This window comes from Ranitomeya variabilis, chromosome 6 (genome assembly GCF_051348905.1).
Source record: "Ranitomeya variabilis isolate aRanVar5 chromosome 6, aRanVar5.hap1, whole genome shotgun sequence".
Taxonomy (NCBI): domain Eukaryota; kingdom Metazoa; phylum Chordata; class Amphibia; order Anura; family Dendrobatidae; genus Ranitomeya; species Ranitomeya variabilis.
The window spans coordinates 527,957,170-527,979,603 of record NC_135237.1 but is presented as its reverse complement, the minus strand read 5'-3'; the positions used below and the strand labels follow the sequence as shown (position 1 = coordinate 527,979,603).

The window sequence follows — 22,434 nt, the reverse complement described above, 5'->3', positions numbered from 1 at the left end:
GACAGCTTATCCAAAAATCATAGACAAGCAACTTTTTATAAATAATAAAAAAGCATTAAGAAAATAACCCTAAATTAGCACCATATAACCATATTGTATTGTTTTTTTGACCAATATGGTGAACTGATTTATTGCTCAAACTGAAAAATAATTAGCTTTGCTCTAAAACACTTTGGGGAGAGTTGTAAAAAAGTGCACAAAAGAAGAGTTGAGTGGATGCTTAATGGCAACGAATCATGCTGCATATATTTTAAAGCATTTTCAGAATACTTCTACATGGGGTTGGAAAAATCTGAAGGGATGTTGATTCAACTATTCTGTTTTTCAGTATTTACCAGCTTTAATAACTCTCCCCATTGTTCCTTAACTCATTACTCACGGCTATCCAAGGACACAGACTCAACTGGTAGTGAATGCTTAAAATAATAATTAATAATAATAATAATAACAATAATTTGTATTTCTATAGCGACAATATATTCCACAGCACTTTAGATTTTAGATGGGATTTTAACAGACAATAAAGACTTTACAGAATAACACATGACTCAGATACCAAAAGGAGTGAGATCCCTGCTCACAAACTTACTCAATGAGAAAATGGGGGAGATATGAAAGGTGACTGGTAAAAAGTGCTGGTATTGTATGACCAGCCATCAATATAATAAATAGGGTAATCATATAATGCTGCATGAACCGGTCACCAGCCAGTATATGTACAAGTATAGATACAAAGTGCTATTAGGTGCATGGAGGGTGTGGGAATACATCATACAAGGGTTCTGAAGAAAATGTTGAATGGGCAAAAATGGGGATAGTTACATAAGTGTGGTGAGGTGATAGGCCAGTCTAAACAAATGCATTTTTAAGCCAAACTCTGGGTATTGGGAATGAATCAAATTGTCCTAGGTAGACCATTCCAAAGAATTGGCACAGCATGCAAGAAGTTTTGGAGACGGGAATAGGAGGTTCAGATTATTGAGGATGTTAGTCTTAGGTCATTAGTGGAACAGAGGGCACTTGTTGAGTGGCAGACTGAGACGAGGGAAGAGCTGTAAGATGGTGCTGAACCGTGGAGCACTTTGTGGGTGAGAGTAATAGGGATATATTGAACTCTGTAGCGAATCTTCAACCAGTGCACTGGCTGGCACATGGTAGAGGCATCGGTATAGCGGTTGGAAAGGAAAATTATTCTGGCTGCTGCATTCAGGACGTACTGTACATTTAGATCAGAAGTGATCATTTCCAAGAGGTAGTGCTCTTTTATAGAGGTTTCATAGTATTCACAAAGTAAGGATGAAATGTCTTTATATATTACCAGAATTTAGTATAATGCTGCAATTGTATATGAAAGATAAAAAGTAGCAGAAAAAATATTGTTCACCATGTAAATAAGCCTGCAACTACTGAGCAGGCAACTGGAAAGCACATTGTAAGTGTGAATGTTCAGCCCAGTTTGTAAAAAAATAGGGATGAGAACTAGATATAATAATCTTAAGTGAAAATTGACTGTAAATATTTTCCTTAACTAGTAAAACAATTTAAATATTTCTAATGAAATCCATGCAGCCAAGAACAACCATATCAGACAACTTAGACAGCTTAGACGAGACACAACAATAATATTGGCACTATCTGCCTTCATTCTTGTTTTCCATGTAGAAAATTAAGAACTGAATAGTATTATGATCATGTTTTAGTTATCCTAAAGACTGCAGGTAATAGCATTTAATAAATACATTTCTTTCATAAGGATTATGGCATGGTACATTTTATATTTGGAATCCAATTCAAAACCATGGGAAATCTTCTTCAGCAGTAGCCTAAACTTAGCATAACCCCTTTCTGACTTAGTGCATAATAATGCATCCCTGCGCCCTGGGCCTTATTGACCTGGGACAAATTATTACGTGTACGCAATTGTGCGTGCACACAGACTGTGCATGCGATCGCCGCTGGGGGTCAACTGATTCTGACAGCTGAGACCTGGTGTAGCAGACCAGAATATACCCTGTCCCAGACTATGCCTGGGGTTAAAGTGGCCTAGGCCAGAGTATACTCCGGGTATATTCTGGCCCAGACCAAAATATACCAGGGGTATATTCTAGCCTAGGCTTAACTATACCCCTCCAAGCCTGAATATTGATGTGTTTTTCCTGCTCACCCACCCAAATCACATAATAGTTGTCTTGTGAATTGGGACCTTTAGGACAGGGACACTTGGTGACTTTGTAGGCTATTGTTCATGCAACTTTTTATCCCTGGCCTTAGACTAGCAAGTCATTGCTACAATATAATCGTTTAAAGATAAACACTGATAAAAATATTAAAATGATCATTGTTGCATGCGACTTTTTATCCCATAGAGAGCAGAGAGAAACATACATAGCAAGTTACAATACAGCATAACATTAACTATGCAATGATGGAACAGCGCCATCTACTGTCAACGTACTGCAACTCCTCCAACACATACTGTAAGTGTAGCCCTACTTTCTGCCTTTGTAGTCATTCTGTAGAACAACTACAGCAGGAAAAACACAGTCTGGCTCAAACTATTTTACACTCCCGGGGGGTATATTCTGGCCTGAAGGGGTATAATGTGGCCTAGGCCTGAATATACCCTGGGGTATAATTTGGCCTAGGCCAGAATATACTTGTGGTATACTCTGGCCTAGGCCACTTTAACCCTGGACATATTCTGGCCAAGGCTATTTTATACCCCCATGGGAATATATTCTGGCCTGGAGAGGTATAATGTGGCCTAGGTCAGAATATACTCTGGGGTACACTTTGGCCTAGGCCAGAATATACCTGGGGTATACTGTGTCCTAGGCCACTTTAACCCCGGGCATAGTATGGGATGTGGGTATATTCTGGCCTATTACAGCGGCACTAAGTGCCAGGAGCTGTCCTGCACCACTCCCGGCACTTTAACAACCTAAGTTCTGTGATTGAACTAGATCATAGCATTCCGGGAGCCTGCAAAAGAATGACAGCTGCTGCATCCCCATGCTATACAAGCGATCAGCCTGCAAAAAATAATAGTCCCATAGTGGGACAAAGGAAAAAGGTAAAAAAAAAAGTAATAAAAAAAATAATAATTGTAAAAATATATATATTAAATAATAATAATAATAATAATAATAATTATAAAAATCAAGAGATATTGCATCCATAAATAAATATTTGTATGAAAAAATATATAAACAATAAAAGTACACATATTTGGTATCGCTACATCTGGAACGACTCGACCTATAACATTTTTCCATTAGTTAACCCCTGTAGTGAACACCATAAAAAAAGTCAAAAAAACAATGCTTTATCATCACACCTCCAAACAAAAAGTGGAATAAAACACGGTCAAAAAGACATAAATAGTAGACATCGTGCCGCTGAAAATGTCATCTTGTCCCGCTAAAAACAAGCTTACATACAGTTCTATCAATGGAAAAATAAAAAAGTTATAGCTCTCAGAATAAAGTGATCCAAAAATAATTATTTTTTCTATGAAATAGTTTTTAGCGCGTAAAAGAGCCAAAACATAAAAAAACTATATAAATGTGATATCGTTGTAATCATACTGACCCGATGAATTAAAATGCTAATTGTAGTGGGATTAGGTTAATTGAAAGTATCTTCTCCAGGAACTCCATATGTTTTCAAGTGAGTTATGAGTATATTCATGCTATCTGGTTAGTTCTGATCTTTATCTTTAGTGGACCTTGTCAATCAACTGAGCAACACTCAGAGGTTTTGTTTGGCACCAGTGTAAATGATCTAGGCTTTTCACAGCATCAATTAGATGTAATCAAATATGTTTTAAGGTTAGAAAGAGGGGAGGAATCCTGAGAGATCCATCAACTAGTGTCAGCTTAATTAAACCTTGTGTATTGCGGATTCGGTTTCTTCCTAAAATAGGCACTTCCACCATTTGTAAGATTGAGATTTGGTTGCTTCCCATACTCCGCAACAACATAGCTCAATTACATAATATTGCACAAAATTTACCACATTTTACATTGCCCTTATTGCAGCAGACAATTAATGGAAAAGGAAAACTGTATTAAAAGGCTTAAACATTGTAAAATATTTTCTACACCAAATGGTACACCAGTTTATAGCTAGGAAGGGGACATTCGGGAGCTTAAACTTGTTCACTTCTCCAGTGGTGGCTCTCTACCCATATAGAGTTATTCTATGACTTTATTGAAAATGTATTTTTAAGAATGTTATTTGAATTGACTGTTTGACCCACAAAGTCACAGAAGGAGAAAACAGGAGCAAAACGTCAGTTTTTTTCTCTCTCTTTAGTATCTTAAGTTGGCGTCACAAATTAAATGGATGTTGGTTGAACAATGCTTCAGCCAATCGTTCAGATGGCAACTATCTCTGAGAATACTCCCTTGGGCGAGCGCTCTTGTGTTCTCTAAAAGAAAGCCGCCAACCGACTTGTCTGTTGACAACTTATCTTAGGAAGAACAATGCGATCGTCAGTCCGAAAAGAGACATGCCTCATCTCTCCCGACCATCAGTCATCCGGTGACCCCTTACACATTAGACCATCGGTCAAACCTGTCAATATCATTGGGTCCGGCCCACATTAGTGTAATGTATATGAGGGCTTTTATTGTCTCCAAAAGCAAAATACAATTTAAACATGAAAAATAATAATACAATGGAAATCGCTTAATGATCTACTGTATAATGTCACAAAATGTTATTTTAAATTTCAGGTTCAGTGGCTACTGCTTGTAGGGATCCTGGAGTTCCAATGAATGGTACTAGAAATGGTGATGGACGAGAACCTGGGGACACTGTCATTTTTCAATGTGATCCTGGATATGAGTTACAAGGGGAAGAAAGAATTACTTGCATACAAGTGGATAACCGCTACTTTTGGCAGCCTAGTCCTCCTTCTTGTATAGGTAATGTGTTGGTGTTTTCTTGTCGACTCACTAGGAACTCTATTTCAATCTATTTTCTCTGCATCAAATTGACTTACTCTTTTAAAATTGTGGAATAGTTATTGCTGTAAAAAAGTATGGTGCTTACAGGATGGACACAGGTTTTATGTACGGACTGCAAAAAATTAGCTCATTTCTAAACTGAATATCTTTAGGTTGAGCAAGGGTAGTAAGAGAGATAAATGGAGGCAGTTGCCTTGAGGCCAGTAGTAACAAGGGCACCAAGAAGTGTTATAAAATCTATTTTATTTGCCCACCACAAAACTAGTTCAGTTCTCTATAAGTATTATGTCATAATAAAAAGAGCACATAACATACAATGCATTATATATTCCACTGAATGTATCAGAGCAGCTGGGAACAGAAGACAAAATTATATGCTTAAATATCTAAAAGCGCCATACGTGATTTACAAAACTATTATTTTTTTCATCATTTTTAGCTCCATGTGGTGGAAATCTAACTGGTTCTGCTGGTTTCATTTTATCTCCAAATTTCCCTCACCCGTATCCACACAGCAGGGACTGCGACTGGACTATTACAGTGAATCCAGACTATGTAATTTCTTTGGCTTTCATCAGGTGAGTTATACTTTATTTACCCTGGTTTACACACTAGAACTTTCAGCAGGAGCAAATTTTCATGGTTCTGAATTTATCATAATTATGAGGGTTGTAAGAGATTAAAAAACAAAGATAGGACGGTTTCCTGAAACCACTAGTGATGAGCGAGTATACTCATTGCTGGGGTTTTCCTTGACATGTCGCTCTCCGCAAGGAGAAGCATTATTCCTTGGATCCGAAAGAACAAGAATGACATAGTTTCTAGTGATGAGCGAATATATTCGTTGCTCGGGTTTTCCCGAGCACGCTCGAGTGACCTCCGAGTATTTGTTAGTGTTCAGAGATTAAGTTTTCATCGCCTCAGCTGAATGATTTACATCTATAAGCCATCTTGATTACATGTGGGGATTCCCTAGCAACCAGGCAACCCCACATGTACTCAGCCTGGCTAATAGCTGTAAATCATTCAGCTGAGGCGATGAAAACTTAATCTCCGAGCACTAACAAATACTCGGAGGTCACCTGAGCGTGCTCGGGAAAACCCGAGCAACGAGTAAATTCGCTTATCACTAGAAACTATGTCATTCTTGTTCTTTTGGATCCAAGGGATAATGTTTCTCCTTGCGGAGAGTGACATGTCAAGCCTGACATGCTGTGGTGAGGAGACTTTTAAACCACAATGCTCCTCTGGGAAATATGCAAATTGTCTCTGCAGAAAGGGGGAGGACTGGAACTCTAGAACTCTTGATTTTGGTTATGTCTTGACTCAATTCTGGTGTAAAACATTTTAAGAAGTAGTAAAATGTTTGAACAATAATGGGTTGTGCAAAAATTTTGTGACATTTGACATACACATGCCAATTTCAGAGAGCGCCACTAAATTTGGCAGAACTGGGTAGGAGGCAGGCCAAGATAAGATATGACTTTGCCTGCACTTCAAATTCATCATTAGTAGTGGCTTTTCTTATGCCAGTCCTCGCCGGGTATTAAGATGCACCAAATGAGCTAAGTAGCAGGCATTTCTTAATGAGTTTAGCACATCTTATTCCTTCATATGGAATTCTATTCTAAAAGAATTGGGGCCAAAGGCAATATAACATTTGGACACCATGATAATTGCACTCTGCTTTGAAATTTATATCTCATTGAAAGAGGTATACAAGATGGCAGGCATTGATAGATTCATTTCTGAAGGTCTAAACCTATGCTTAAAGTGTTTTTTTATGTTAATACATTTTTTAACCCTAGCAGCTTACTCCAGGTAAAAATAATAAAATCGGCTATATTCAACATTTGCTGTTATAACAATGCCTCTACAGCTCTGGCAAAAATTAAGAGACCACCACATCAAATCCCTGCCATGGGCAGCCCAATCTCCAGACCTGAACCCCATTGAAAACCTCTGGAATGTAATCAAGCGGATGATGGATAGTCACAAGCCATCAAACAAAGAAGAACTGCTTACATTTTTGAACCAGAAGCAGTGTGAAAGACTGGTGGAATGCATGCCAAGACGCATGAAAGCTGTGATTAAAAATCATCATTATTACAAAAAATATTAATTTCTGAACTCTTCCTGAGTTAAAACATTAGTATTGTTGTTTCTAAATGATTATGAATTTGTTTTCTTTGCATTATTTGAGGTCTGACAGCACTGGTTTTTGGGTTTTTTTTTTGACCATTTCACCTTTTCAGAAAAAAAATACAAAATGTATTGCTTGGAAATTTGAAAACATGTTGTCAGAAGTTTATAGACTAAAAGAACATTTTACATTTTGATCAAAAATATACCTACAAAGAGAAAAATCAGACAAACTGAACATTTTGCAGTGGCCTCTTAATTTTTGCCAGAGCTGTTTAAAGTGCATGTAAATGCTGCTGTCAATTACTTGGTTGGTGAGCTGATATTTTTTATTGATAGCATTTTTGGGAATATATGATGCTTTGATTGCTTTTCATTAATTTTTTTAAGAAGCTGTGGTGTCAACCTCCCCACGCCCTTAAAATAAACCCCTACAATACTCAAGTTTAGATTTTCTTCCCTCCTTTCTGAGTTTACCATACAGTTTTATTAGTTTTATATATTGATGAATTGTAAATAAATAGATAATAATATGGAAAGGTAAAAAAAATCTAATTTTTAGGTTTTTTTTATATGTTAAGTTTTTTCTTTATTTTTTTTACTTTACTTTTTAGTACCCAGCTTGAACTGGCTTCTCGCAGTGTGATCCAACAGTAAAGATGGATTGTTATGACAATCCATCTACAATCAGGGATCACATTGCGGGGAATAAATTAAAGTTGATCTCTTTAATGATTAACCCCTTCAATCAAGACTTTTGATGTAACTGTACAACATGGTCAGATAGTTGATTCCGACCAATGATGCATAGATACAGTACAGATCAAAAGTTTAGACACACCTTCTCATTTAAAGATTTTTCTGTATTTTCATGACTATGAAAATTGTAAATTCACACTGAAGGCATCAAAACTATGAATTAACACATGTGGAATTATATACTTAACAAAAACGTGTGAAACAACTGAAATTATGTCTTATATTCTAGGTTCTTCAAAGTAGCCACCTTTAGCTTTGGTGACTGCTTTGCACACTCTTGGCATTCTCTTGGTCATTGTGCTTGGTGCTCCATTGTGCTCCATGTGTAACGATATGTAATAAGCAGTGTTCAGGCTTATTACATATCGTTATCTTATACCCATTTTTCCTTGGAAGGTGTTCAAAATAATCACAATCTCTACTATATTCGGTCCTTGCCCAATGCCAAATGACCATGACAGCCAGTAAATGGCCACAGTGGAATCATGTTTGTCGTGACAGATTAATCGGCAGAAGATCAAGTTTGAGTTGAATTTATTGAAATTGGTAGTTTCACGTGAATTTAAACATTTCCGTTACATCACCCCCACTGTTGAAGCACCAGAGAGAAAGCTAGCATCATTTGGCATTTCAGTGCAGGACCGTAATTCCCTGCATCTTTGAGATCTTAAAGTTTATCTTATCTTGTACAATGGTGGTCAGTACCGGGGTTATCACAGATCAGTGGTTCCAAGTGGAACACAGTTTCCAACTCCATAGTCACTGGCTAATTCTCTCTACCTTCTGTATTGTGTGAAAGAGAAAAAGAGGGTTCAAGTTTGGGGTAGAGTTCTGGTACCCTAACCGAACTTTTGAATAAAGTTCTGTTGAACCTGAAGAACCCAAACATCCTCAGGTCCACTCAACCCTACTCTTATGGTCAGTGAGGTTATCTCTATCTTCTCCCTCGAGTGTATTTTTCAAGGAATTATAAACTTTCCAGTATTGACATTTTTGTGATTTTTTTTGTTGCTAATCTATCCTGGTGTACACATATGGGATAAACTTATCAATCAATTAAAGTGTGGCTTTTAAAACTATGTTTTCTCTGAAACACCGCAGGAATCCTTTAACAAAGAGACTGGAAAAAATAGCCAATGCAAGCTTTATTTCCAATAGTTTAACCATACGCCATCAAAAGATGGAAATTTAACTTAAACTTTAATTTTATGAAGCAGTTATCACAACTCAAAAGCTTACAGTTTACAGTTATGTAAAGATGCTTTACAAGGCTAAGCTCAGATATTAAAGTTGCACATGTGGGGTTGTTATATATTTTATATTAGACGATTGTTTCCAGACTCTAGCTTTTGTCTGTTTGTAGTATTCCCCATTGAATGTGTAATGGGTTGTTAATTGGTTCTATATTTCAGATGAGATGCTTATCCTTAATCACCATGTTGCTAACTGGTGATGGACAGGAGAGAAAAGAAACATAATTAATAGGGTACATCTGCTTATCAGAAAATAATTAAGGATAGCAGAGTGGATGGCAGCAGTTTCCCACATGTTACTGTTAAAGTTCCTTTTTAATTTGTCATTGGAACAAAGGACACAACATATGTTACAAACAGGGCAAACAAGGTGATATGTCTCACTAAAAGGCAAACTATTATCTTATTAGAGGAACCGGTTAAGATGACCAGCTTTTGCCATAATATCTAATAGCTATTTTTTTCAATTAGTCCTGGTTGGTACAAGTATAGGTAATGTGATGGGTTCCATATCAATAATTTAAGAGAAGCTGTCCTTTAGGACATGCAGTCCACTTAGTAAGCAGAATTTATAGAGCAGGAAAAGCTATTCAGCTTGATTTCTAGTTTTGAGACAAAAGATAGAGAATTAGAGATAGTTCATTCTACAGCAGGACTCATAAAGTTCTCAACTTAATATTATATTATCTAGACCCTCCAAAAATAAGCAGAATGGAGATTCATTGACCTTGTGTGGCAAGCATAAGCTTTGAGATGGAGGCCAAATAGGGGGGATCAAATAACAATGAAACTTTCTCCATTAAAATCCATGCCTGCTACGCTTTTCTAAGTTCACTCTCTCCAATATTCTTCAATAAATGAAGTAATAAAAGTAATGTACAGGGGTGGACATATCATTGTTGCTTTCATGCGGGTACTGGGTAGACTACAGCTGATTACCCGGGCCCCTGCGATATCCCTCAGACTAGGGAAAACCCTGTCTGTCGCTCTCCCAGAATTTACACTGATGGTGTGCTTGTCTGGGCCGCCAGGCCTGACCCTGACTCCTGTTTCAGTCCTATGCTGAAACCTCCACCCGCCACCCAGTGATTAGACCACACACCAACCCCTACAGAAAGCACAGACAGGGAAAACTAAAAATGCACCACGCCGCAGACTCACAGGAAAACACTATAATGTGCACAGGGCAAAACAAATACAAATATAGGAAGGAGAAATATGACAAAGGATAATACACCACCAGATACGATATTTCTTTTCCTAGACCACCACTCCAGACCGAGATCACCAGGCACAAGACACAAGCTATAATCGGCAACGCCCAAAGTCCAGAAAGACTATTTAAAGGCCACGGGCGTGACCCAGCCTCCAACCAGATTACCAGCTAGATTAACCCTGGATAAGCTGGATAAAATCTAGCTGGCGCCACTGAGCGTATAGTGGACAAATGTGGAATTACCGCTGTCTGTCGGACGCCCTAGTGTGAATAGCGTCTGACATGACAGTTGCAACCAGTGTAGCTGCCCAGGGGCTCAAACAGTAAGTTGGCCCAGTATCACCTTCTGTCTGTGCTCCCCACTGGGAATGTGCAGGACCATTATTCTGTTCTCCTATATGATGAATGAAAATATATGAACATATAGGGATAAGACTATTTTGAAAAAAAGGCCTTCATAAAGGTCATACCAAATGAATCAAATATAATGTGATTTGACCTTTTCCCAAAGAAACACTGATATTGTTAACAAAGCCATTTCAGGTTCATACATCCACAGGAAACATGAAATATGCAGATACTTCTAAATGATAAAATATCAAGTTGTGTTGGGATTAGGTTTGCAGCTCTCCTGAGATGTTCCATTTATCATTACATTACTGAGGGAATTCTTAACAAAATTCGATAAAGATTTCATAAAAGTTAATTAGGGAAGATAATATAATATGTCTAGTGCAATGCCACCCACCGTGTTTCTACAATGTCTGTCTGCAAATAAACATTGAGTATATCAAACTAGACACATCTTAAACAGCATGTATACCTGCAAGCTCACATTTAGACAAGCTAAGGCCATTATCTATCAAATATAAATATCTTAAAGGAGTTATCCCAATTTCACAAGTTATCTCCTACTTTTGGGATGGGGATAACTTATTGATCACTAGGTTTATGACCTTTCTACCAATCCTGAGAATGGGGATATTCAGAGTCCGGTCAAAATTGAACAGATGTTGCTCTTCGCTGAGCGACGAAGGTTTTTATTCCTCATAACGCAGCATATCTTCATTTACTTTGATGGTCAAAAGCTCTTGGTGCATGTTTGAAACAGGTCTTGTTGACCAAAATGTCACATTATTCTACACCACAGTAGACCATGCAATGAAATAAGTGTTTCTAAGGCCACATTCACATGTTCAGTGTTTGGTCAGTATTTTACATCAGTATTTGTAAGCCAAAACCAGGACGGTCTCTTGGATTGCTCTTCTGGCTGGGGCTTTTACTGACCGCTGCAGTCAATCAACTGTGATAAAATAAACTAGTTTTTCTGCTGGAAGAGGAAGTCAAGAGACTGGAAGATGACAAAGTATGTAGTATTTGAAAAGTGTGAACAGTCACGTAGGTCGTTATGGTTTTTATTTATTTTTTGATCATCATGGGCACATTTGTGCATTTCAAAACTAAAAATACCGTTTAACGTTAGTAAATTACACTATGTAACAAATTTTTATTTATTTTTTGTTCCCGGGTCCAAAGTGTGTTTTCCTAAACCGTTATGCCTAAAACAACTAGAAAATAGTTGTTGTGTCAAAAAAACTTTGCTTCTGTGATGAGGACAATGAAATTTTGAAATTTGTCTGCTTTCTGGAAAATTCTCCATTCATTTTCAATACTGAGTAGTCTTCATTGTCCTGATCACAGACAGATCACTGGATCTGGCTAGCAGTCATTGCTAGGGCTGCGCTTACAGATCTAGCTCACTAGACACAAAGCTCTGACTGAACTCAAGCCGGTGTTACCCCATGACTAAATGATGAATGCTGCCTGGAGAAATATGTCTTGATTCCATCATGCTGTGAGTGGCAGCTCAGCTGCTCTATAAGATAGCTGTTGGTATTGTCATTGACAGCCAAGCTGCCACATGTGGCCAGGTCTGCAGGGTCTTCCAGGTGTCATCCATTCTGGGTGATTACCAGGCTTTTTAGCTGACAGGCTAGTATCAGATCTTGCCAGTTTTAGCTTTTAGCTTAGTAGTGTGTTTGCTCTGTGCTCTGTATTCTGATATTCTGATCTTTGTTGACAGATTTTACTGGATTTTAGTTTTTGACTACCTGTTTGCATTACCACTTTTGCCTTGACACACTCTGACCTTGGTTTCTTGACCCTGATCTTTACCTTTGACTATCCATTTGTATTATCCCTTTGGTTATTATGATGTACCCTCCTGGTATTTTGTTGTGAATTCCGCTCTTGGGCTCCCTCCGGTGGTTGTAAGTAGCACTTTTGTGAATTCTGCTCTTGGGCTCCCTCCTGTTGTTTTGAGTGTTATAGCTGCTTCTTGGATTTAGCATCAGCAGCTGCTCCCACTGATCGTCTTTCTGGCTCGGCTATTTTTGTCTGGCCTTATTCCTCAATCAATGCCAGTTGTCAATTGTTCCTGCTTGGAGCCACTGCTCTTTTGGATTTCCCTGACACTCTGTCCAGTTCAGCAAAGATAAGTCCTTTTGTCCTTTTGCAGTCCACTTGTTGTGGACTTTATTGTTCAGCACATTCTATGTTTTGCTCATTTGTCCAGCTTATCAGTATGGATCTGTTCAGCTAAGCTGGAAGCTCTGGGCTGCAGTTTTTGCCCTCCACACCTTTAGTCAGGTGTGGAGATTTTTGCATATCTCTGCGGTGGACTTTTTCTAGTTTTTATTACTGACCGCACAGTGTTTCTTTCCTTACTGTCTATCTAGCTAGAATTGGCCTCCTTTGCTAAATCTTGTTTCATACTACGTATGTCATTTCCTTCTCCTCTCACAGTCAATATTTGTGGGGGGCTGTCCTATCCTTTGGGGATTTTCTCTGAGGCAAGATAGCTTTCCTGTTTCTACCTTTAGGGGTAGCTAGTTCTCCGGCTGTGACGAGGTTTCCAGGGAGTGACAGGAACATCCCACGGCTACTGCTAGTGTTGTGTTAAGATCAGGAACTGCGGTCTGTATAGTTACCACCTGCCCAGAGCTAGTCGCATGTCGCTTCTAAATTACCAGTCCATAACAGTACAACTGGCCAAAAATGAGTTGAATGCATCTCAAAAGAAGGAAAAGAAAAAGAGTTCTGAGCCATTTTATTTTTCTTTAGTCTGTTTTGTCTTTTTCCTTCCTCTTAATCTCTGGGTGGATTTGGGCGCGGACATGGATGTTCAGGGTTTGTTTTCTCATGTGGATCAGCTTGCTGCAAGAGTTCAGAGTATCCAAGATTATGTTGTTCAGACTCCAGCCTTAGAGCCTAGAATTCCTACTCCAGATTTGTTTTACGGGGATAGATCTAAGTTTTTGAACTTTAAAAATAACTGCAAATTGTGTTTTGCTCTGAAACCCCCTTCCTCTGGTGACCCCACTCAGCAAGTTAAAATAGTTATTTATCTGCTGCGTGGTGACCCTCAGGACTGGGCATTCTCCCTTGAGTCAGGGGATCCGGCATTGCTTAATGTAGATGCATTTTTTCAATCGCTCAGATTATTGTATGACGAACCTAACTCTGTGGATCATGCGAAAAAAACCTTGTTGGCTCTGTTTGCCAGGGTCAGGAAGCGGCAGAATTATACTGCCAGAAATTTAGAAAATGGTCTGTGCTCACTAAATGGAATGAGGACGCTCTGGCAGCAATTTTCAGAAAGGGTCTTTCTGAAGCCCTTAAAGATGTTATGGTGGGGTTCCCCACGCCTGTTGGTCTGAGCGATTCTATGTCTCTAGCCATTCAGATCGATCGGCGCCTGCATGAGCGCAAAGTGGTGCACCATATGGCAGCATCCTCTGAACAGAGTCCTGAGCCTATGCAATGTGATAGGATTCTGACTAGAGCGGAACAGAGGGGATACAGACGTCAGAATGGGCTGTGTTTTTACTGTGGTGATTCAGTTCATACTATCTCTGATTGCTCTAAGCGTATTAAGAGGGTCGCTAGATCTGTTACCATTAGTACTGTACAGCCTAAGTTTCTCCTGTCTGTGACCCTGATTTGCTCATTGTCATCTTTCTCTGTCATGGCATTTGTGGATTCAGGCGCTGCCCTGAACTTAATGGACTTAGAATTTGCCAGGCGCTGTGGTTTTTCTTTGCAGCCTTTGCAGAGCCCTATTCCTTTGAGGGGTATTGATGCTACACCGTTGGCCAAGAATAAACCTCAGTATTGGACTCAGCTGACTATGTGCATGGCTCCAGCACATCAGGAAGATTGTCGTTTTCTGGTGTTGCATAATTTACATGATGTGGTTGTACTGGGTTTTCCATGGTTACAAGTACACAATCCAGTGTTGGATTGGAAATCGATGTCTGTGACTAGTTGGGGTTGTCAAGGGGTACATAGTGACGTTCCTTTAATGTCAATTTCCTCTTCCCCCTCTTTTGATGTTCCTGAATTTTTGTCAGTTTTCCAGGATGTATTCGATGAGCCCAAGTCCAGTTCCCTTACTCCACATAGGGACTGTGATTGTGCTATTGAATTGATTCCAGGCTCTAAGTTCCCTAAGGGCCGACTTTTCAACCTGTCTGTGCCAGAACATACCGCTATGCGGAGCTATGTTAAGGAGTCCTTGGAGAAGGGGCATATTCGGCCATCTTCGTCACCATTGGGAGCGGGATTCTTTTTTGTTGCCAAGAAGGATGGCTCCTTGAGACCCTGTATTGATTATCGCCTTCTTAATAAGATCACGGTCAAATTCCAATACCCTTTACCTTTGCTCTCTGATTTGTTTGCTTGGATTAAGGGGGCAAGTTGGTTTACCAAGATTGACCTTCGAGGGGCATATAATCTTGTTCGTATTAAACAGGGTGACGAATGGAAAACTGCATTTAATACGCCCGAAGGCCATTTTGAATACCTGGTGATGCCATTCGGGCTTTCTAATGCTCCTTCTGTATTTCAGTCCTTCATGCATGACATTTTCCGCAATTATCTTGATAAATTCTTGATTGTGTATTTGGATGATATTTTGATTTTTTCCAATGATTGGGAGTCTCATGTGAAGCAGGTCAGGATGGTATTCCAGATCCTTCGTGATAATGCTCTATTTGTGAAGGGGTCTAAGTGCCTATTTGGAGATCAGAAGGTCTCTTTTTTGGGGTTTATTTTTTCTCCTTCCTCTATAGAAATGGATCCTGTTAAGGTCCAAGCCATTCATGACTGGATTCAACCCACATCTGTGAAGAGCCTTCAGAAATTTTTGGGCTTTGCTAATTTTTATCGCCATTTCATTGCCAACTTCTCTAGTGTGGTTAAGCCCCTGACCGATTTGACGAAGAAAGGCGCTGATGTGACAAATTGGTCCTCTGAGGCTGTTGAGGCCTTTCAGGAGCTTAAACGCCGATTTACTTCTGCCCCTGTCTTGCGTCAGCCGGATGTTTCTCTTCCTTTTCAGGTTGAGGTTGACGCTTCTGAGATTGGGGCAGGGGCCATTTTGTCACAGAGGAATTCTGATGGTTCCTTGATGAAACCATGTGCCTTCTTTTCCCGAAAGTTTTCGCCTGCGGAACGCAATTATGATGTCGGCAATCAGGAGTTGTTGGCTATGAAGTGGGCATTTGAAGAGTGGCGACATTGGCTTGAGGGGGCTCTGGTGAGGGTTCGGTGACCCCTCCTCAAGGGGGGGTACTGTTGTGAATTCCGCTCTTGGGCTCCCTCCTGTGGTTTTGAGTGGTATAGCTGCTTCTTGGATTTAGCATCAGCAGCTGCTCCCACTGATCGTCTTTCTGGCTCGGCTATTTTAGTCTGGCCTTATTCCTCAATCAATGCCAGTTGTCAATTGTTCCTGCTTGGAGCCACTACTCTTTTGGATTTCCCTGACACTCTGTCCAGTTCAGCAAAGATAAGTCCTTTTGTCCTTTTGCAGTCCACTTGTTATGGACTTTATTGTTCAGCACACTCTATGTTTTGCTCATTTGTCCAGCTTATCAGTATGGATCTGTTCAGCTAAGCTGGAAGCTCTGGGCTGCAGTTTTTGCCCTCCACACCTTTAGTCAGGTGTGGAGATTTTTGCATATCTCTGCGGTGGACTTTTTCTAGTTTTTATTACTGACCGCACAGTGTTTCTTTCCTTACTGTCTATCTAGCTAGAATTGGCCTCCTTTGCTAAATCTTGTTTCATACTATGTATGTCATTTCCTTCTCCTCTCACAGTCAATATTTGTGGGGGGCTGTCCTATCCTTTGGGGATTTTCTCTGAGGCAAGATAGCTTTCCTGTTTCTACCTTTAGGGGTAGCTAGTTCTCCGGCTGTGATGAGGTGTCCAGGGAGTGACAGGAACATCCCACGGCTACTGCTAATGTTGTGTTAAGATCAGGAACTGCGGTCTGTATAGTTACCACCTGCCCAGAGCTAGTCGCATGTCGCTCCTAAATTACCAGTCCATAACAGTATTTGACCTCAGACTCTTAGACTTTCCCATCTCACTGCTTGCCTGTGACAAATGACTCAGCATCACAGAATAAAGGTAATTTCTTCCCGGCAGTAGTACTCATATCTTATATACCATATATGCAGGCTAATAGAATTTTTCATGCAGAAGGTTGCCTTTAAAGGAATGATCACAATTTCACAAGTTATCCCCTACTTTTGAGATGGAGAGAACTTATTGAATGCCAGGGTTCTGACTTCTTGGACTTCCACTAATCCTGAGAATGAGGGCCATAAGAGTCCCATCTGAATGCACCAGATGTTGAGCAAGAGCATTTTTGATACATACACCAAAGTGTTACCAACAAATGGATGCACATATTTGCCTCTACTAGTGGCAATGGTTTTTGACTGCATGTGGCAGCTCTGCATGCCATCGTACCCAAAAACATTTTTTTCTTCCCTTGTTTTATATTTTCCAATACAATCTGCTATATTTACATATACAAGATTTTTTTGTTTGTTCTCATTCTCCTTTATGTTGTATAGTGAATCATTCACAAACCCAAAGTGCAGATAACATTTTCCCAAAATAAAATTATGTCTTATGAGAGCACACAGTAAAAATGGAATAGATGGCAATGTGTTAAGAAAAGGTTGCGAAAGAGCATGTATAAGCAAATTAATTAAACTCATTTAATTATAGAGAACTCATTGAAATGTATGAGTGCTAATTAATTGACTGGTTTTGTCCAACAGTTTCAGCATCGAGCCAAATTATGACTTCCTGTATATTTATGATGGGCCAGATGGAAACAGTCCTCTGATTGGAAGTTTTCAGGACAGCAAATTACCAGAAAGAATTGAAAGCGGTTCCAATAACATGCATTTGGCTTTTAGGAGTGATGGATCAGTCAGTTTTACTGGCTTTCATCTGGAATACAAAGGTAATATTACTGCTTAGTTGTGCTTTGACTTTTTCTTTGATGGTTTCTGTAAATGTTAATATTTGTATGCCATAAGATAGAATTATGGTTATATAAATTTTTATAATAATTTTTGCGATAAAGGAAATTTTATCATGATATTGGGTAAAATGTTTTTTCCGTTTTTTGCCTACAGCTCTTATGTGGATATATTTTTCTCCAACTCATGCAGATGGCATGGTTCTGTCCGATGGGCATCTTTTTTCTTGATCCGGCATCTCCTCCCTACTTATGATCTCAATCCTCCCTTCCGGCTTCATGTGGATGATGCATCATACAGCATGTCATCCGCACAGCATCCGCCATCGTGCTCCTGCGTACTTCTCTCTGCACAGTACTGCATGGAGAAAAGTCTAAAGAGCGCTGATGGCTCTCAGGTTACAGTCAGCGCATGCGCACTACAGCACTTTTGCTCTGCCATCGGCAGGACAGAGAGAAGTGCACCTGTGCAGGACCATGATGAAGGACACTGTGTGGATGAATAAGGATGCATCATCCACTTGAATCAGAAGAGGAGGACAGCGATCATAAAAAGAGAGAAGGTGCCAGATCAAGATCAGAGATGCTCATTGGACTGGACTGTGCTGTTAGTAAGTAAAGTAAAAGTTTTTTTGTGCCCTATATGATAGCGCTCTTTGTAAGTATAGTAAAAAAAAAAATTGTGCCCTGCAGAGTATATTGGAGAAATACATACAGCATGATGTAACAGAGGGCTTACAGGTGCTGGACGTACTTTATTCTTGGAAAAACTGGTGACAGGTTACCTATAAATGTTATTAATGTTGGAATGTTTTATTTCAAAATGCTTTTAAAAACATATTATTTTTTTAACCTGGAAACATCGGAGCAAAAAAAAAAATGCCTGTTAACTTCAGGCACGCCAGTTCATTAGTATTACTTATTGTTAAAAAGTATACAAATTGTTTGGGACACTTAACTATCAATTAAAGAAGAGGTTCGCTGATTCCCGTTAGCCAATTCATAAATGCATATTTCTCCATATACATAGATGGAAAGGCAGTCATGTTGTTCTGTTCCTTCCACAATTTCCATAGATTTTAATAATGAGAACCCCACGCAAGTGCAGTTACTTTGCTATTGAAGTGACTGCAAAATCGGGCTGTTGGAGATCAGAAAATATTTTCAATCCATATGATTTATTTTTGGCTTTCCTTGAGATTTGTAAAAGTTTTGTCCATGAATGATTTTTACATAAAAAAAAAAAAACAATTGCAACTTTAGATACTTCTGTCTTATTAATATTTTATCCTTATTCAAATGAAGTAGCAATGTTTTATTCTGAAATTAAACTTTAAAATAAATACATATTCAATGTCTAGTCTTTTTTTCTCAAGGTGATAGTTGACCTCTGAGACTTTTTCATTTATCTAAAAACAGGATAAAATAGTTTTTATAATGCCATATCTATGAAATTCTATAACCTCGTTCTCTATCGTCGTGTGCTCTTGCACACAAACATTAACTGTTAGAGAAAAAAATTACAAAGAGGCACCCTATGCTAGTAGTATATTAAGTAACTAAGGTTCCATATTACGGACCTGAAAAGACTTGCACTGTAGATTGTCGATACATATAGAAATACCACATATAAAGAAGCTTTGTTAAAATTTAAATATTTGTCCAGGTTTGAGTTCCAAGTCTGCAGTGTTCATGCTGTTAAGAGTCACTGCTATTGCCTGTTAGAGTGGATGGTCACATATCTTTTTGCTTTACGATACAAACACACTTTTTTGTAGCCACGCGCCAACACTGGTTTTGCCTTAATTGAAAGTCTTTGAACGTTTTTATTACATTCTTGTCTTACCATCCTCAGTGGAAATTTGGCAAAACAGCTACCATGGAGTTTAGTGATGCTAGTTGACGTGGATGTGATTCATTATGAAAGTCTATCTTAATCAGAAGTAGAAAGTTCACTAAAGGCTTAAATGCGCATTATCAAAAAATATGTTTCTTTATCCAACACTATCATCACAGCAGGGAATAGTAGCTTTTTGGCAAATATCCTAGATGCTCCGATGGAAAAAATAGTTGTCACTTAACATTGTAATTTCATCTTGGAGTAATTGGTAGTGTAATTTTTTTTAAGAGTTCCATAAAATATTCTAAGAAACTATCTGTCACGTCTCATCCATTTATACCAAGTAAAATCCATTTTCCGAGCATTTTTAGCTTACATAAATTCTTTTATTGAATTCTTTGAATTCTGAAAAATTGGAGGAGATATTCCCATCCTGAACTCTTCTTGTCTATTAAACATAAAGAAAAGTGGCTAGAAACAGTATTGTGTTCTAGATTATCACTCAATAATTAGTCTCGCCATTGATTGAAAAGAACCCTACACCATGGTTGGCCCTTTTAAATCCTTCCGACCATTTGTTCTTCCTTCAAAAAAATTCAATTAGATCACATATCTCAGAATTTTATATAATTTAAATACCATATTCTGTTCAGCTTACAACAGTCTGGTTGGCATGTCTGGACCGTACAAACAGCCTGTTTAATCCATGGTCAACCAGACTCTCTCGATATGATTGATGTCCTCTTCATCATGCTCAAGCTGTTTACATGCTCAATTAAGTTGTCATCATGACTGGAGAATGAGCAGAAGTATGTTCATTCCTCTGCTGTGCATTCCTTTGTGATATGGTAATGGAGCAGTCTTGAAATATTGCTCAAGTCACATTTGGATGGCAGATTGGTGGCTCAGTGGTTAGTAGTGCAGCATAGCAGCACTTTGGTCCTTGGTTCAAACATCTGCAAGGAGTTTGTATTTTCTCCCTCTGTTTACGTAGGCTTCTTTTGCATTCTCTGGCTTCCTCCACACATCATAGACATACCGATAAGGAATGTAGATTATGAGCCCCAATGGGGACAGTGATTATATTCTGTAAAGTGCTGTCAAATTAATGGCGCTATATAAGTGAGTAAAATAAATAAGAGACATTATTTAGAGAAATAGGGGCCGACTTAGCATTGATTTCACTGGTGGTTTACATGGTCCAGAGGCATCCAATAGACTGTTATCAGCTCATTATCAGCAATTGTGTAAAACAGCGATGTAACCACAATAGGTGTAGGGGTTGCAATCACACCCAACCCTAGAACATAATGGGCTCAAAAAGTCCCATATATGAAAAGACCAATACAATTAAAGGATTCTAATAATTGGAGGCCCCATTTGAGATTTTAAATTAGGGGCAACGAGCATCAGGTTATGTCACAGGTATATAGTATCTCAGACATTTGGACAACAAAAGATTTATGATTGAAAAGGACTGGCAAGTAGTGTTGAGCGATACCTTCCGATACTTGAAAGTATCGGTATTGGATAGTATCGGCCGATACCCGAAAAATATTGGATATCGCCGATACCGATACCCGATACCAATACAAGTCAATGGGACTCAAGTATTGGAAGGTATCCTGGATGGTTCCCAGGGTCTGAAGGAGAGGAAACTCTCCCTCAGGCCCTGGGATCCATAGTCATGTAAAAAATAAAGAATTAAAATAAAAAATATGGATATACTCACCTCTCCGGCGGCCCCTGGACCTTACCGCTGTAACCGGCAGCCTCCGTTCCTAAGAATGAGCGCGTGAAGGGCCTTCGATGACGTCGCGGCTTCTGTTTGGTCGCGTGCCGCTCATGTGACCGCTCACGCAATCCAATCACAGGCCACGACGTCATTGCAGGTCCTAAACTCCTCAATGAGGAGTTTAGGACCTGCGATGATGTCGCGGCCTGTGATTGGTCGAGTGAGCGGTCACATGAGCGGCACGAGACCAATCAGAAGCCGCGACGTCATCGAAGGCCCTTCACGCGCTCATTCTTAGGAACGGAGGCTGCCGGTTACAGCGGTAAGGTCTAGGGACCGCCGGAGAGGTGAGTATATCCATATTTTTTATTTTAATTCTTTATTTTTTACATGAATATGGATCCGATTCCAATTTCTGATATCCCAAAAGTATCGGAACTCGGTATCGGAATTCCGATACCGCAAGTATCGGCCGATACCCGATACTTGCGGTATCGGAATGCTCAACACAACTGTCAAGTCAAAAGGTCAAAAGGTATGGTGGCAATGGTTTAGGAAGGAGAAATCTGATGAAAGTTTCTCTTTAATATTAATGGGTGAAGGTTCCAGTTGCTGGGCACTTTGGGATCAGCTTGTCAATTTGAAATTAGTCTGACAAAAACTGATTTGACAATGCAGACAACTCCTTTGTTAAATTTCTAGGTTCAAGCTGTATGCTTTATCACACTGGAAGTTAAAGAGGTTAGCCCATATATAACACACTCATAAATCACTTTATCAGAGGTTATAAATGAAGGATTGCTGGGGGTCTAAATTTTATGACCCCTATCAATCATAATAATGGGAGGTGCCAAGGTCCCCTGTTATGATCCCAGTGGCTTAGGATCACAAATCTAACCAGCTAAGTCAGAGATAATAGGACAAGCTCTGGGGATGTGGTAACTGGACTGACCGCAAAACCTGATCCTAACCAAACACACTAAAGGTAGCCGTGGAACGTTTCCTGAAATCCTAGACGTCTCTTCACGGCCTGAGAAACTGACTACCCCTAGAGATAAAGTAAGACCTCACTTGCCTCAGAGAAATAACCCCAAAGATATAGAACAGCCCCCCACAAATAATAACGGTGAGTTAAGAGGAAAAGACAAACGCAGAGATGAAACAGGTTAAGCAAAT

General features: G+C 39.3%; 1 protein-coding gene across 7 annotated transcripts in view; it reads left to right on the top strand.

The window, feature by feature from the left end:
- Window positions 1–22,434, top strand: part of CSMD3 (CUB and Sushi multiple domains 3) — a 1,888,113-nt gene that overhangs the window by 1,231,376 nt on the left and 634,303 nt on the right. For all 7 annotated transcript variants that reach the window (XM_077271102.1, XM_077271099.1, XM_077271098.1 and 4 more), the window contains 3 exons: window positions 4,740–4,931; window positions 5,413–5,551; window positions 17,478–17,665. In XM_077271102.1, coding sequence (XP_077127217.1) covers window positions 4,740–4,931; window positions 5,413–5,551; window positions 17,478–17,665 — 519 coding nt within the window. The remainder of the gene's footprint in view (window positions 1–4,739; window positions 4,932–5,412; window positions 5,552–17,477; window positions 17,666–22,434) is intronic.